Raw genomic sequence first — 17,447 nt, 5'->3', positions numbered from 1 at the left:
AATATGTAACAAACTGTACGACCCTGTTAAAGACCGGGGATTGTACAGGAAGTTAAGTGAACGCCATTTTCGTATATAAAAACAAAGTGTTTCCTGCACAGTGTGTAAATACAGATTTGTCTTATGTTGTTTCTTTTAGTGCCGATTGTTAAGACCTCCTCGACAAGAGGAAATTGTGTTTTTACGTAGCATAACGACTTCGTTTGGGAGATTTCTGGTTTGTTATATAATAGCAATTGCTAATTTTGTACATACTTGTAATGTTTATTTCCCCGTCATTATTTCTCTTTACGCTTTGCGATAAACCTTCTGAACCTCCTGATGTGTGGAACAATCAGACACTTCAGTGTGAAAGGCACAAACCACAGAGGCTTCTCTGGAAGTTTGCTTTTCCAGATATGTCTAGAGGCTGGAAAAGGTTTAATGCTGCAGGGTTGTTTAGGAGCTTTTAATCATGTCAACTTGAACAGGTGTTGCGTATTCCTGAAGTTTAAAACCAAGTACGGCACAGAAGCGGTGGTTCAAAGTTCATTTCCCTTATCTACGTCCAAGTTCAGTGTCGGGACAACCAACATTTCTACTTTCCATTCCTCTGTCTCGGTTCAGCTAGAATGGGTGCTAATGTGCCTCTGCAGCTACATGCGTCACCTCATGCCGTTCAGCTAGGAAATTCATTGTTCATCATTCATGTCCAGTGTACAGAAAAAATGTTCTATACGTCTGCAACATTATTTTCATATAAAATATACTAAAATAAAAATGACGTCAAAGAGTATGCACTGTTTTGTTTTTCCACATTGAAATACCACTACTAAGGCCCTAAATGTCTCATTACTTCCCCCTGGTAACAATGGTAGGAGTGGAAGAATTTATGGAAGTATTTTAAGTACTTTCCCATAAAGTTCATCTTTGGCTTAAACATTTCTGTTAAATTAAACAAACAATTTTGACAGTTAGTCCAATTTATTAGGTCCTTACTGCAAACAAAATATTTCATTGCAACACCACATTTCAATCCACAGTGTACACTTAGCTGAAACATGACTATAGGTGCTTTACAGTTTAACAAAACATGACGGGAGAATCGATACCGCGATGACATCGGTGCCTGGAGTCGACCGAGTCCGAGTGACTGGATCCCGGGAGGTATAAAGATTTACAGCGAAAATGTTTTGGTGAAAGATGTAGTTCTATTCTAGTCAGAATGTTTTAACAAAGAAATTTTTTTTTTTAATAAAGTCTTAAAAAATACAGCAATGACAATCTAAAAATCATATCTCGTTGGAATTTCAGGTTTTTTGTCTTTACAAAAATTATTTTACTGTTTTTCTTCATGTCCTCTCCAATACTTCTACAGTTAAGACGTCTTATTTACTTTGATCAGGCACAGACATTTGGTGGCCTACATTAAGAATAAAAAAAAGAGGACAATGGGAAGAGAACAGTCTGGTGTTGGAAGCTGCTAGTCACTCATCTCCATGTCTTCCTGATGGTGATCGTCTCCATTCAGCTTGGACTTTTTGGGGACTTGGCCCACAGAGCTTTCCATATCCTCTTCAACTTTGGGAGACGAGGTAGAGTCAGAGTCACTCTTCCTCTCATCATCTTCCTCCTCCTCCTCCTCCTCCTCCAGTACTTTTTCACTGCCATAACCTTGCTCCTCTTCGTCATAATCCCGGGTCACCTGTAAAAACAACGTAGCCGTTTAAAGGAAGCTGCCCAGGTTTGGGTGTGTGAAAAGCTTCATCCAGTTACTGAAGTAAAACATGCAAAAGAAAATCACGCAGGGGATCCCGAACCGATAAAATGCGGCCATCTTGGACAGATTGAGAAACGAGATGCTTGAAATATACCTTAACGTCGCCCTTCTCGCTATCGGACTTGCGTTCCCGATCTCGCTCCTTCTCTTTGCTTTTCTTGACACTCGGGCGTTCTCTTTCATCTCTGCTCCGATCCCTGTCCTCCTTCCGGTCTCGATCCCGGTCCTTCTCACGTTCTTTGTCCTTCTTTTTCTCTTTCTTGTGACTGTGACCAAGACAAAGTTGTCAGTTGTAATTATTTAGGCTAAATTAAGTAATCACATTTAAAATGCAGACGACAATTCACCGCCTGGGCGACGGTGACCTGGACAACTTCCTCCGCGGGGACCGAGATGCGCTGCGGCTTCGTTTGTGCCTCCTATGAAGCACCAAATGAGATAATGAGCGCCGTGCCAAGTGATGGGCTGCTGACAGTACAGCAGAGCATCACGTTAATTAAACCCTTACATTATGCTCACTCACCGATTAATGCTACGAGACCTCCTGGCACTGCTGTAGCTCTTGGGTGGTGTCTTTGACCTTTTCTTAGACTTCTCCTCCTTTCTCCTGTCCCTGCTCAAAGCAAAAGCGACATCCAAAACATAAGAAAAAAAGCAGTGCATTGCAGGAAATGGGAAGCATTCGCCGTTTTTCTCTTTTCTTCGCAGGCCTGTAAAGTTGCTAACTATAGAAAACTGAGGCACAAACACACATTTGCTCATCAATAAAGTGGAAAGACAATCATTTCCCCAACAATAACTGGCTCACTGACCGAGACCTGCTGCAGCGCCCTCTATCCTGAGAGTGGGTCCTCCTCCTTCGTGGACTCTTGGACCTCCTCCTATTCCTTGAATGGGACCTCCGTCGAGACCTGCTATTTGAACGTCTCCCATAAAAACAAGTGACTTATTTTAAAGCCATAATTTACAGTCAGACATTACATTGTGTATGTGCAGCATGCATGGAGTCCAGAGGAAACATTTTCATGTGGGCGTCTTTACTTGTGCCTTGAGCGAGATGTGGACCGCCTGCGGCGTGACCGTGAGCGGGAATGTTTACGCTTGTCATCCTTCTTACCTGCAAAAAACAATTACATAACTTACTGATGAGCCATACTGGAGAGTTCTTGCTCACAAAATGTGGCAAATATTCCACGGCTGACGTAATTAGAATACAAAATACCGATACATCAGTATCTTCACTCATTATCTGCTGACATGAGGCACGAAGCACTCACTTCCTGGTTCAATGGCTGCAGAAATGAGAGACTGAGCCTCTCGTACTCTCTTCATGGCCTCTTCAATCTCCTTATTGGACGCGTCAGTCTTTAGCCCTGCATTCAGGTTCAGCCCTGCTGCCAATGGATTCAATCTGCAAGTGCGAACCATGATTTAACCTGATCTCAGAAGCTTTCACCTCATTCGACTGAGGCTGGAGAGCAAGGATTGTTTCTTACTTGGGGTCCATGGATTGCATGAGCTTCAGGAAGTCTGCAGAAATAGCCTAAGCGAGATACGAGGATAAATGTTACCCCCACAAAAGACATTTCAATGTGTGGCACTGTGAAAGCAATCAGACACTCACCTGAGGGTTCATGTTGGATCCCGGAAGGCCCATGGCAGCCATTTGCTCCAAGTTGGAAGCGCCGAGACCTCCGAATGCTGTCCCTCCCATCTGAAACAGAATTTACCTTTTTTTTAAAAAACTCATAAATCTACTGGGCCCTCCAGGTTAGAAGGAGTCGGATTAGAGCCCCTCCTCCTCCCTGTTAAAGGGAGTCAACTGGGGTGGTTCCGGTACCTGATTCAGATGCCTCTCTTTGGAGGTTTTCTGGGCATGTAAAAGTGGGAGGAGACCCCAGGGTAAACTCGGAACGTATTGAAGGGAGAAAATACCGCATCTAATCTTAGGGATCCTCCAGGAGGAACCAGAAAATGTTACTGGTGAACGTTTAGAATAACCTTCTCTGTCTGTTCAACCCCGGATTAAATGGATGGATGGACTCCGAACTACAGATCCAATTTATACAAATACCATTTTAACAATGGTCTTGATAATTGGACAAATATTCCAGATATTCACAGAACTGCCTTTGAGGTAGGTATGTCCAAACATGCAGACATGAGCTCAGAAATGCATCAGGAATGATTTTTCCGCATGAACATTTAAAACATAACATTTGCTACGAAGATCCGATGAAAGCTCTTCAAAACGTACCGTTGCCAGAGGATTGGGGGTCGGAAGAAGGCCTCCGCCAGGCATCATTCCTGCCACGGCGTTGGCTGGAGCCAGCAGCGACATAGCTTTAGATTCATCTGGAATGACTCCTGGAGAAAAACAGACATACGTCAGCACATGCGCCAAGAAAACATCGATAAACACTCAAGACAAGACTTGCAGACAAGCCACCTCATTCGAACTACTCCGTAGTAAATGAATAAAATAATCCACTTTTTGTCTTGTCTGTAAATCTTGATTCCTGACCTTTTTTTTTTTTTGTGAAAGTATAATTGTAGGATTAGCAGCTACGATCTTTTTAAAAGTCACAATACACACTGTGATCAACACTGCCAAGATTTTTTCACCTGTACTTGTTTTTTAAGTCATGAACCAAACGTAAGCAAGCACAGCCAGTTGTCCCGTGGGATGTGCTCTCAACTTTCATTAGGTGTTTTAAGAACAAGCGACTCGCGCCGGCTGCTTCGCTATAAAGCACACAAAAACATTGAGATACAAAAAACAAAGTTCATGATTTGGTTGTAGACAGAAAGATACATTTCAACATCACTTACCATTACCAATACAAAAACAGAAAAGGTTCTGACATATTAGCTTTTCTGAGTATTTTTTGGTGGTTACTTTGTACAATCCCACCACAAATCAAGCTTACAGGGCAACCAGTAAAAGTACTGCTAACATGTTACGGGACTGCTAGATTCTATCCAACAGAAGAACACTACACAATGTCAGATATAAACTGCACTAAACAGTTAAAGGCTATTGTCAGCAAAGCTGTGATAAATGCATGAAAACTCTGCCCAAAGCTGAAGAAAAATAATAATAAATGCAAACAGTAAAATCAGAGCAAATCTTATGAAGATGACCATCCATGGTTGTGCAATCTGTAAACAGTCTATTTGTCTTTAATCTGGCATTTCACATTTTAAAAAGGGGGAGAGGGGTGGGGAGAGGGAGAGAGAGGGAGAAAGAGACATGCGTATGGGCGCGCACACAACACACACACACACACACACACACAACAGAAAAGACACTTGAGAAACAGGATAAGGCTGCAGAAGACAAAACTGCTGGTGGTATTTTCAGCAGGGCCTGGTATATAGGGCTGGCTGAACCAGGAAAAAGAACTGTAAAACACAACAACAAAAGAAACACCACTGTTAAATTAGAGAGTCACTCAACTCTTTCAGAGTCATGTGTGGAGAGGGTCAGGAAAAAGCATTTTTACTGCAACATCACGCAGAGGCTTAAAACTACTTGAATCTGTCGAGTGTTAACGAAAACGTGGAAATACGCAGCGTGAAATAAACAGTCTTTAGCACATTAAATATGTCAAAGTTCTGCTCACGATTAATAACCGGATTCACGACATCTGCTAAATGTAAATATCACAGCAAGAGACTTCTATACCTGTTGTCGCATGCACAGCTCATTAGTTCATCCTGCATACATAGAGATGTCCTGAACATTTATCCCAATCGGAAAGCTTCACTATAATGATTACAATACCAATACCAGTTTCTGGTCCCGCATTTATATATGTTTTTGTTAAGTAGCTGTGTAATGTATGCGTAGCCTTTTCAGGCTAGCATCTCGGGCGCGCTTTAAGAACAGAAAGCAACACCTGTGCGGGTGTATTCACGTACGGGTCTGATTCGAATTGATTGATTGGTGATCAAGTACAAAAACTATCTGCATATATCTTTTTACAAGTAATTTACTTGATACAGCTCATCATCGGGGCATTGCTGTCAGAGTGAATCAAATACTTTCTGTTTTTGAGATCATTCTGAATTGGGATCAGTCAGTGACCGTCTTGAACGCAAACCAAGTCGACGCCAAATATAGGCCAACCCGACTGGAAACGAAACAGTTCAGATCAGCCAGTTGCTGAAAACACGCGTGTACGTACGGGGTCTTTGACGGTCGTCTCGAGTTGCATTCAATATGCGCCCACTAGATGTGGGAGTATCACAGTACAATTGTTAAGCAGCCGATGAAGTACAGTATGCTACGTAACCCAGATCAAACAGAGTGTCCAACGGCTTGTTCCTTTAGTGGTGTACAATACCTGCCGATTGTTGCTGAAATAGAGACCTAAAGTGGTTTTCCTCTCTGATGCATGATGTTCAGCACAGATGCCATTCTTCGACACTCATCAGTGATGGTTATGCATTCAAGTACAATGGCGTTCCCAGATTATAAAAGGTTAAAATATAAACAGAGCATCAGAGCGGCTTCAAGACTGCGGGTCAGTAGCAATTATTTCTAAATAATACCATTTAATGCCGATCCACCAGATCTGCCCGGGGCATCCCTGATCTTTTACATGCCCACTACTGAACTTCAAATTTATTTGAAAATAATTAAACTCCCTAAAACATGAAGAACTGAGATCGCACTGCACCCTCTCCCGAAACTCCTCGTTTTGCATCAGCATTGTGTAGCGACTACATAAGAGAATAGATGCCTTGAACAAAGAGAAAATGAAGAGTTAATATATTACTGCAGCACAACAGACAGTGGGGGGGGGGGGGGGGGGGTTAGGGTTAGGGCTTGGTGCCCTTATATTTTTCTAATCTCCTGATGGCAGCAGAGGACCACTTTCAGTCAGCAAGGAAGGGGCTCTCTGCAAATGACTTGTCCACTATGAAAAGCTCAACACAAATAACAGAGAGAGAAGTTTACAGCTCGATTGTAGGACAAGGACACAAATGAACATTTCCCTTTCACATTCCTAGAAGCACAGAGAAGCTTGGTTTATTTTTTTTATTTGTGGCAAGAAAAAAAAAAAAACACTCAGTGGTTAAGAAAATATTTGCAATTCTAGTAAAACAAAACTACATTCTGCAATTCATATTGCTACTACTGAGATGGCCATGAGAGAAAAGATAATAATAAAAAAGACCCACCTTCAGCGAAAGGGACCACAATCAAGGCTCTGTCCACAAAGACGGTATTTGTCAGGTGTTGGGAAACTCCCACCGACTCGGGCTCAAGGAACTTTACAAAACAGACACGTGAAGTCACAGGCAAGGGAGAATCACTGGAAAAAAACACAGACGTGTTGTGCAAAGAATACAAACAGGGATGCCCAGCATGTGAATTGTGCATCACCAGGGACAAAGGGAGTAACAATGGACGAGCATGGACGGCTGCACAGTGTCCGTGCATCCTCTGCTTTGAACGGCGAGGCCTACTTGCCGCTGCAGGCCTCGGTTAGCCTCGGTTAGCCTCGGTTAGCATTAGGTCAAAGATAGGCAAGGCGGCGTTTGGGAGTTCGTGATACTCACTCAGGTGGGAACAGCTTGAGCTCCTCTATGTTTCCGAGGAATCCAAACAGAGTCCTCATTTGCTCGGACGTCGTGCTCGGGGAGACATTTGTCACCTGGATTACGTGCGTGTTGGAATTCATTTCCGCGAGTGCGAAGCAGCAGCAGCAGCAGATTAGCTGCGTGCTTTTAAACGCTAATTAAACGAGCTAGATTGTGTTTGCGACGTAAATACATCAGGCGAAAACAAGAGCTAGCATGTTGTGCTTCCGCAGAAGATGGATTCCATTTGCTGTGAACAAAAAAACGAACACAGAAGCGGCAACAATACTACTGCCGTGACGCAGGGATGCTGCATTCAGGGTGATCGGTAAACCCGAGTTTATTTCACCCCAGCGCTGACAGTCCTGGATGTTTATATGTTCCATCGCTGAAAGTAATTACAAATGAAGTTAATGAAAATCACAAAAACAAACTTTTGCATCATCCATTGTAAACAAATTTAGTGCTATAAAAACATTGACAATTATTATTCATAAACTATACTGTTTCTTCATTATTATAGCGTGATTTGCATTCAATTACTTGCAGTTTCGTGTTGCACATTAGTCGACACATACCGGTACAACAAAATTATATATTTTCAATAAGCTTGTACTGGCTGATATTTATATTTCATTGGTTGATTGTTAATTCCATTAGTTGATTCTAGTCATATGTTAATCTCATAAATAACCAGTGCTGAAAAGCGTTATCTTGATAAAATGCAGTAAATTGTAAATGTACATGTTACTCGAGCGGCCAAATTAATTGAATCGCTTGTACTTTTATTTTTCCAACGTTTCCAAAGGCATCACGACTCGGAATGAACTGCGCTTCCTGTTCCGGATGTGTGTGTGGGGGGGGTCTGCATATCCGATTTGGGCGTTTTTAACACAAAACGAAACAATGTAGAATTACGAGATAGATACAATCAAATGCGACACTCCACGTTCACGCCACATGTCCAGATCTCGCGAGAGTTCCCCCACCTAGATCTCCTGAACCGATTTATCCGTTTCTAATTTAGTGATGGTGTCAGTATGTTCAGCAGAGATGCGTAAACGTGTATTTACTTTGATGAATGCATGGAATGACTGTCGTTATTGATCTGCCACGCGTTCACTTGCTTTCCGCTCGTCTTCTTCGGGGGGGGGGGGGGGACAAGAGCGCAACACCAACGTGATCCAAGAAGTAGGAAATGAGTCTTCAACGAGGCGAACAGGATTTACTGTTTTCGCTTTCAAAATGACGAACCAACATTTTAGAACTGCTGCAAAATGTGGACATTTTAATCATGTGATTTTTGACCATGTGGAATTCCACGCGCAACCCCGGGCGGCGTAATCCTCGAGCAAGATGGAGCTGCAGAGATCAGGTAAATAAACTCGTGGAGATTCGTTTCGCTTGTGTGCGTAATTCCAACGTGTTTAATGATCCAGGACATTTAATCTTAACTCGTCACGGATTAATTTAGAGACAGATAATGCTTGTGGAAGTGGATTTTAATGAGAACTAATCTTTTATTATTATTTTTTGTATTCTCTCTTTCAGGAAAATGCTTGGAACACACCGAAACGGAATAACATGGAAATCGAAGGACTATGTCCGGCCTGATTCTCGTGACATCCACAAGGAGACATGGATATCCGGAGACTGGTGGCCAGAATCATGAGTCGGATCGGTACGTTCCGGTCCCATCAGTTTGCGCTTCTCCTGGCTGCTGCGCTCGCTGTCGTCGCCTTTTATTACTTCGGCTCAGAGAAGGAGAACTTCTCCAGCACCACGAAGAGGATCAAGGAGACCCGGGCCAGCCTCAACACCAACAGGAACGACGCCGACCTGACTGCGGATACCGGAGCCTCGCATCCAGCTGGATCCGAAGAGAGAGGAGGAGAGGACGATGAAGGCGGGGCGAGCGAGAGACTTCACCCCAGGATGGTGCACCGTGACGCCGGGGGCCGTCGCTACAACATACTGATGATGTTCACGAAAGTGGACAAGAGCCGCAGCTTGCAGGACAAGTTCCGGGTGGCCATGCTGTCGATGGTTAAGCACGGGCGCTTCCTGGAAGGAGAAGTTCTAGTTCTCCATTTTGTTAGCGATCAGGCAAGCAAAGAACTGGGAGAGAGGATGCTGCGGGAATTTCTCCTTGATGCAACGTTCGCATATGAGGTAGGCGGGTCTAAGCTCGATTGCACTGTAGCGTCACCTTAACCGGCGGATCAATGACTCTGTTCCAACAGGAATCGGTTTTCTATATGAGCAGGCCCCATCTGTCATTTGGACGTTGGTTCCTAAATGTAAATGGGGGGGGGGGGGGGGGGGGGGGGGTAGCAGGTGGGATTTCAGATGCAGCTCAGCAATTTGACCAGCATTTCCTGGCGAGGCCTCCTTTATGGGAAAAGCGTTTGAGATTGAAGCACATGGGGGCAGTGTTCCTCTTCAGAACTGAACCCAGACCCCCCCCCCCCCACTAGCAGCACCACCAGTGTGTCCTCCCTGCCAGCAAAGAGGATTATGTCCCCTTTCTGTTGCTCTCTCTTGTTGCATTAAGCATATACTCCTCAAATAGCAATTAGTCCCCCCCCCCCCCCCACACACACACACACACATTTTGGAATGCCTGATCAAAGCTGATAGCTTTCATTTTTCTCTGTAAAGTGTCCCTTCAGTAGGAACCGTTTAGTTTGGACACGGGTTCCGTACCAACGTTGTTTAGGCTGCTGAGGCCTTCGTTGGGACAGGAACGGGATTCTCCTGGTTCGGATGGGAGAAGGAGCACGGCCATGTTGGGGACTGCTCGGCGTCGGCCTCTTTCCTTTTAAGCAATGCATCGACACAACAGGAGGGTGAGACGGGAGGGATTTGAGCCTCTGTCGCTTCCCAGCAGGCGACATTCCCAGCGGTCTCAATGCCCAGACGCTGTTCTCTCAGCCTGTCTGCACACATCGCTTCAGTTGAATTATAATATTTATTGCACTCCATCATTGGGTGCAGTCTAATGACTGTAGTACATTATCGATCTTTAGGGCGACCCGTAATCATCTGCCCTGGGGGGGGGGGGGGTTGTAGAGGCCGCGGTGTTAAATTGTTTCCAGGCTTCCCACAGTCTGGCAGAGGCTAATTTAGAATTTCAAATATATCTAATTTAAGAGTGTATCTTTTATTTTCTGATCATATCACAAACCCCAGTGTGTAATCTAGAATCTAACTTTGAAGCCTGTATTTGTGACTTAATGCCTGCGACTTTGCACAAACACATTCAACTCAGAGACCTTCATCTCCCTCTCCTGACGCCATCGTGTTGATTTGCTGGGCAGGTGGTGTTCCATGATGTGCTGGCTTTCACACAGAAGCTGTTCCCTATCGTGGAGGCCATGCAGAAGCACTTCAGCTCCGGCTCTGGGGCCTACTACAGCGACGCCATCTTCTTCCTGTCTGTTGCCATGCATCACATCATGCCTGAAAGTAAGAAATGCACCTTTTCTCTCTCTCCTTGTCTTGATTTTCTTTGCCTTCTGCAGCAGAGCAGTTGTTACAACCCCCCCCCCAAAAAAGCGACTTTGAGATTCTACTTTCATCACAGCAGGTGTTCATGATGGGCAGAGGGTATTTTGTGAAAGACGCAGCCATAGGGATCGGCTTTTAACCCAAAATAGAAACTCTCTTCGTCATTATCTGGCTAATGTTGGTAAATAGGCTGCACGGTGGCGCAATGGGTTGCGCTGTTGCCTCAAAGCAAGAAGGTTCCCGGGTTTGATTCCCATCTGTGCAGGCACGAGCAGTGTGTTTTCTTTTTTTCCCTTCCCAGGAAGGAGAGGAGTCCGACGGCGTCTCACGTTGTGTCCGTATTGATCAGTCCGTCTGCTCTGAGCGCCCCCAGTCGTCACACATTTCTATTTAAAGCAAGCTTTTATCTGTAAAGGGCATAACGCGGCCATCGGAAAAGCCTCTTTCATTTAACGCTCTCGTAGAAGACACAGAGCATCATTTCTGGTTGATGACACAGGACAAGAATTCTGGGTTCACTGGTTTGGTAGTCTCAATGCTTGCTCATTAGAAATGTGAAATTAAATTGATTGGCTTCCAGTATTTTTTCATTGTACAGTCGGGCAAAACGTCCTTTGAGAATCCCAGTGGACTCGCATGTCCTCCCCTCAGGATCGTAAAGAGACGAGGCTTTGATGGCCGTGTCTTTCAAAAGGAAAAAAACATCTGCCTCTCTGTCCTGTACACGTCAGCAGCATTTGTGTGGAGACAGTTGTATTATTATGCAGTCCTACGCTGACATGTGCCAGAGGCAATCCGTTAGGTTAGACCAACCCGGCGTGGAGATGATTTATCAACATGCGATGGCAAATCTTATCAAACGAGGAACAGGAATGAGGCCGCAGTGAATTGGATAAGAACATGATTAGAAGTGAAAATATAATTCGGTCTATCTTCTTCATGTGAGCTTTGACAAAAGCAGAAAACAGGGATGCTGTAATAATGGTTAAAAAAAAAAAAATAAGAGCTCAGATGAAGACTGATGTTGAGGCTTAATGAGGTTGACCCAGTTTGTTCTTGGAAATGTGGTGTTTGACATCAGGGCCTGTTGTTCCTGCTCTGGAAGCGTTGACGATTACCTGATTGGCCCAGAGCCTGAGGCAGACGCTAAACCACGACGTTGTCCCTGCAATAAATGGCCCCCAATTCATCGAGCCAAGAGCGAATGATTTAGCCATTAGCCCAATACGTGTTGGGAGGAACATTCTTTAAGTTGACTTAAATATGGTTTGTTCCAAGATTTGATTTCCAGTAATGTGTGTGTCTAAATGCGTAGTTTATTTAATATTGCCTGTGTTCAATGTTCTCTATATTTCACCTCTGTATTTTATTATTTATTTAAAAAAAAAAACTCAAGCCTTTCACATTTATATGTACTTAGAATTTTGTTTGTTTTTTTTGTTTATTGATGTAGCTACCGACAGTAAAATACTGTGCCACAAAGCAAGCGCTTAAACTCGGCGATCTGGATCTTTAAAAAGGCCTGAAGGTGTTTGCATCACATGGATTTGACATCCGCAGCATAACGCCATGACAAAAGTAAAAGCCCGGCCCACAAAGCCCTTCTCTTTCCCAGGACTTTGTGTTGAGTCATTGATCTGTAACAATTTAAGGCCCTCTTCCTGCTGTACTCCCACCAGCAAAGCCCTGGCAGTACAAGCGGCTCCATCCACTTGGGGGGATTATTCATCCGAGCCCCCCCCCCCCCTCTCTGTTAGCACAGCACATAAAAGAATGTCGACAGCTTCCATCTTTGAGCAGAATAAAAAAAGTGTATCTTCTTTTTCCTGTCTTTTGTCTTGCAGGAACTCGTAGTTGAGCTTTCCTCATAGCTGCACGTGCATGTTGCACAGCGTGTGTAAACTAAATTTGGGACCATTTAGAAGATTTGCTAATCTATCATTCATTTTTTTTTTATGCCAATAGATCATCCTAATTCCTCCACATGGGACCGTTTAGAGATGACAAGGGTTCTCATCAGTTTAATAAATACGCTGTGTCCCTGGTGCACCATCCTGGAGTGTGTACCCCATCCTGTCATCACCATGCCAACTAACAAAACATAGGAAGCCGAAACAATGAACAGATGAAGGCCTGAATATCCTGGATACTTCTGTTAAATGCAACACGCAGTCACAACCGCGCTCGTTTGTAACCTAAACATTTTAATCTACACTTCTACCATACAGTTTTGCGTACTTTCTCATTTCCTGTAGCGATAAATCAATGCGAATAGTCCGGCCTTTCCTTCGGTTGGTCTCGAGTGTTGTGAGGGTTGTTTTTCTGATGTTTGATCGCATCCTATTTCGAGTGTTGTGCTTTTCTTTCAGGTCTGACTCGCATAGTGCAGCTTGACCTGGACCTGAAATTCAGGACCAACATCAGGGACCTTTTCCAACAGTTTGCCCAGTTTCCCCCCGGAGCCGTAATGGGAATAGCCAGAGAGATGCAGCCAGTCTACAGGTACGTGATGTGTGAAATATTAATGGTACAAGTTTATCCGGGCTTTGCAACTGACTCTGAATATACAATTGGAGCGTCTCTGACTGCAATGCAGTGTGACAAAGGGACATCAACAACTAGAGCGGTGGAGCCTAATCTGCATACGTACGGCAAACGGGGAACAGTGTTGTGTTCCTGTTGCCTCCTGACAAATCTGCATCGCCGTCCTCCCACTGCGCTCGCGCTCACCCTGAGGAGCCCCTGCTACCGTTACTCCCGTTGGCCCGGATGCGCTCGTGGAAAAATAGCATTTAATGTTGAAACTTTTTAGTTTTTTTTTTTTTTTTTTAAGCATTGTGTTAATCCTCTTCATTGGAGCGTGTTCCTGTGTTGAGTGGAGCCGGCTTTCGGCTCCCGCTCTGTTTTAGCGCTAATGGACACGACGGAGCATTATGCAGGACATCACGTCCTGCGCCATCTGCATTCAGAGCACATCCTGCCCCTAGAAAAATCATTTGTAATGTTTTTAAAGTCCCACTTATGTAAGAGGCGCAGAGACTCTACCAAAAGAACAAATCTCCCTCTCTTGAGGTGATTATTTTTGTTTTGATGTAAACATCTGTTTATTTCTTCATGCATTCTTGCTTGAAGCCCCCCCCCCCCCCCCCCCATCATTGCTGATATTTTCCATTAATCTAAGTTTATGTGATGTCGTCCAGTTTAAATAAGGAAATGGCCTCTACTTTTGCTCCGTGACTTTCGGACTCCCATCTGTCAGTGAGTGTTATGTATGCGATTCCCAGAGAGCAGGCGGTGGCTTGTTCCGAACAAATTGTAGGACACATTTTGGACGGTCAAGCAGCACAGAATGTCCCCGTCGCTACTGAGAGCGAGAGAGACGCTTCACTTGAAGAGTTTCTCTGGGGAAAATGGGCAGGAGACGATCGAGCTGTGACTTGGCAAACCAAGAGAAGCAGCAATGATCCGGTTGGACTGGATTGATCGTGTCGACACAAAGGAACGGAAAACACTGAGGTCACCTGGACTGGGAGCAGACGACATTCTTTAGGTGTCCCTCAAAGATCGCAACATCTCAAAAGACAGTTATTGAACGAAGCAAGAGGAGCTACATTAGGGAACTTGTGACCGGTGGACAGCCTGTTCTCATCTCCAAGTGTTTTGTAGTTGGAGGCTCAAAACAATAATGTATTTGGTATGAGGGGCTATTTTTAAACTTGGAATTGTAACCACATGCCTTCAGCCTTCTGTGTTGAAGCTCTGCACATCGAGAACTTCACTGGAACTATTTTCACTTCATTTTGCTGATGTTATACCAGAATCATAGAAGCAAAAACATTTTATGCGTTGTATCATTTCTGCCAGCTCTAAATTTAAGTTGAAACTGTCACGTTTTTAAGCATCAACAAATTATCGGTAACTTTTTTTTTTGTGTGTAGATCTATTATAAGTCTTGATATTTGACTGAAGAGAATCTGCACAAAGATGTTGAATAAAAGGGGACGGGCTTCCATTATTTTAGGCAGGCATCATTTTAATGAGTCATCTGTGGAAAAAATTAATAATTAAGACATTGTGTTTCATCTTAGACTAATGGTCAGCGTACAAGCACATACAAATACAAACGTTGTATTGATAGATGTGCAGAAATCCAGTATTGTATTTTTTTTGTCTCGAAAAATGATTGTGGAAGAGTTGCATCGCTTAAATCTGAAGTGGAAACCGAGCATTCTGAGGCCAACCGAAGTGTGAAATTGTCTTTTCTTTTATGGTCTCCTCTTGATTAGCTTTCAGTGCCACCTTTATCTGCTTCGTGACAGCAATATAAGTGCATCTTTCCGCTGCGTGCTGCGAGACAAAAGTCACAAGAACACCAGAATCTCATTTTATGTCAGCTGCTTTAGACTGATGAACAGCAACAGGACATTGGTGCTGTTAAGATGACCTGATGTTCTATTTGTCACAATTTTGATATCATTAGAATAAAACACAGGTTAAACAATTAGATTTTAGCAGCATGATGTCCTCCAATAATAGCTAAATCAGCATTTTAGTAAGAGGACACAGCCCCCTTGTTATCAGGTTGGAAAACCCTCTGCATACTTTTGAAGTAAACAAGTTGAATCTAGGTCGGTAATAATGTCAAAGCACGACTCGGTATCTGCCGCTCCCACGAGACCCAATCGAGCTGGAGCAGCAGAGAGACGTAACTGCCACCGCGCGAAGCGAGGATGTGCTGCATAAGCCGGATTGATTTGATCCCCAACAAGCGTGACGAGCTGAATGTCCGTTTCATGAGTTCATGAATGACTATGTGACTGAAGGCGTGTTTATTTTCTGATCGAGATCTGCCCTGCCTTCGGTGCCCTAGACAGACAACCAGGGATTATTGCTGCCCCTCCTCGCCTTGGCTGGAGATAGAAGCTGTTTGCTGCGGAAGCAAACACTTCCATGTATGATCATCTGGCCCAGGAACATGTTGCACAAAAACCTTCCATATATTCTCTTAATGCCACTGCATTTTTTTTCTTCATTAATCCTTTTTAACGCAGCCAATGTGTTTTTCCCGTTTGAGCTATTAGATTACAGAAACTGTTCTGACCCATGCAGACTGGACACAGTAATAATGGTAACCAACAGTCATCCTCCTGTGCATACAAATGATTGTTGGATGAAGCGTTGCGTGTCGAGGAGCAGCTTGAGAGAGGGTGGGTTGGCAGGATGGAGGCTGAGCTGGCATCAACCTCCGACACTCCTGGACCAGCTTTCTTCCTGTTTTTTTTGCCACAGAGCTGTTTGTTGCAGCAAGCGAGCACCGAAACGGAGTTGACCCTCTCTATTTTTTGTTAGCGTTCCAACAGCGAAAAATTAAACGAGTGAGATATTTCACCAGCGTCGTACGAGTTCAACGCTGCAGAGGGATGAGCTCATATTAATCTCCAAAGCAACAACGCATCGTTTTACAGGCAGATGTTTCACAGGTGTTTCCGTATCGCTCTTCTCTCCTGCTTTGTGTTGCTTTCCATCGTTTAGGCCCATCCCGGTGTTGCCACAGTTTAACGCCACGCGTTGCATTGCAATGTCCAACGTCCTATAAATCTGAGTTCTCCTCCCCCCCCACCCACCGCAGACACGCCTTCTGGCAGTATCGTAAGGCGAACCCGAACACCAAAGTGGGTGAGCCTCCTCCCGATGGACTCCCAGGCTTCAACAGCGGAGTCATGCTTTTGGACCTTGGTGCGATGAGAGCGTCGGCTCTCTACAACCAGCTGTTGGACCCGAGCAACGTGGCTAAGCTAGCGGAGCAGTATCACTTCAGAGGCCACCTGGGCGACCAGGACTTCTTCACCATGATCGGCATGCAGCATCCAGAGCTGTTTTATTCCCTGGCCTGTGGTTGGAACCGACAGCTGTGCACCTGGTGGAGGGACCATGGATATGCACACGTATTTCAGTTGTATAATCACTGTCATGGACCCGTCTATATCTACCATGGAAACTGTAACTCCCCTATACCAAAGGACTGATGGTTGCACGCTGCCGGTGCCTGAACTTGAAACGGGCTCTGACATCTTCGACGTGGACAAAAGGAAATGTAGGTCCTGCTTTTTTTGTGAGGGAGAGTCTTTTCTTGACTACTGAATTGTGGAATCGACACCCTGCAAAGGTTTTATGTATAGTTTCAAACAGAATTTAGTGCTGTAAATGGCGTTTTCTTTACAGCCTTGCATGTAGCTGTAGCGGTGTGCGTTTGCTTCTTACAAGGACCTTGGAGTTGAAAAGTAAAGAAAACGAAACCGACCGAAGTTGAAGAATCTAAAGCCAAAGATAATCTATTTGTCAAAGTGGTGGAAGTGATTGTATTTTTATTTTTTTTATTTAAATTTTTGGTCGAGGACTCAAGGACATCATATTGCTAACTAATTTCACCCGCTGTGAATATATGTTCTGTTAATTCATTGCATCTATAACACATCTTTTGCACCCGCCTCCCTTTACTCTTTGATTCTCTGCACCTGGACATTTGCCCCCCACCCCCCGCGAGGGCGAACCTCGGACTAGCTATTTCACCTGTGACTCATATTAG

At 44.3% G+C, this 17,447-nt stretch overlaps 2 protein-coding genes across 2 annotated transcripts; one reads left to right on the top strand and one right to left on the bottom strand.

Annotated features, from left to right (window-relative positions):
- Positions 1–928: 928 nt before the first annotated feature.
- On the bottom strand, positions 929–7,570 carry LOC137912702 (serine/arginine-rich splicing factor 11-like). Its single transcript, XM_068756836.1, has 12 exons — positions 7,331–7,570; positions 6,950–7,083; positions 4,017–4,126; positions 3,384–3,473; positions 3,256–3,302; positions 3,037–3,170; positions 2,801–2,876; positions 2,572–2,685; positions 2,283–2,372; positions 2,107–2,178; positions 1,854–2,025; positions 929–1,684 (listed from the first exon to the last, which is right to left on the bottom strand). Exons 1-12 carry the CDS (start codon positions 7,450–7,452, stop codon positions 1,463–1,465), a joined length of 1,383 nt encoding a protein of 460 aa, XP_068612937.1. The 5' UTR covers positions 7,453–7,570; the 3' UTR covers positions 929–1,462.
- Positions 7,571–8,989: 1,419 nt separating this feature from the next.
- Positions 8,990–16,887, top strand: LOC137912715 (xyloside xylosyltransferase 1-like). Its single transcript, XM_068756850.1, has 4 exons — positions 8,990–9,523; positions 10,672–10,819; positions 13,231–13,363; positions 16,491–16,887. Exons 1-4 carry the CDS (start codon positions 8,990–8,992, stop codon positions 16,885–16,887), a joined length of 1,212 nt encoding a protein of 403 aa, XP_068612951.1.
- The last annotated feature ends 560 nt before the right edge of the window (positions 16,888–17,447 follow it).

Source organism: Brachionichthys hirsutus, unplaced genomic scaffold (assembly GCF_040956055.1).
Source record: "Brachionichthys hirsutus isolate HB-005 unplaced genomic scaffold, CSIRO-AGI_Bhir_v1 contig_468, whole genome shotgun sequence".
Lineage (NCBI taxonomy): Eukaryota > Metazoa > Chordata > Actinopteri > Lophiiformes > Brachionichthyidae > Brachionichthys > Brachionichthys hirsutus.
The sequence above is the reverse complement of the archived record's forward strand: the minus strand, read 5'-3'. Positions and strand labels throughout refer to the sequence as shown.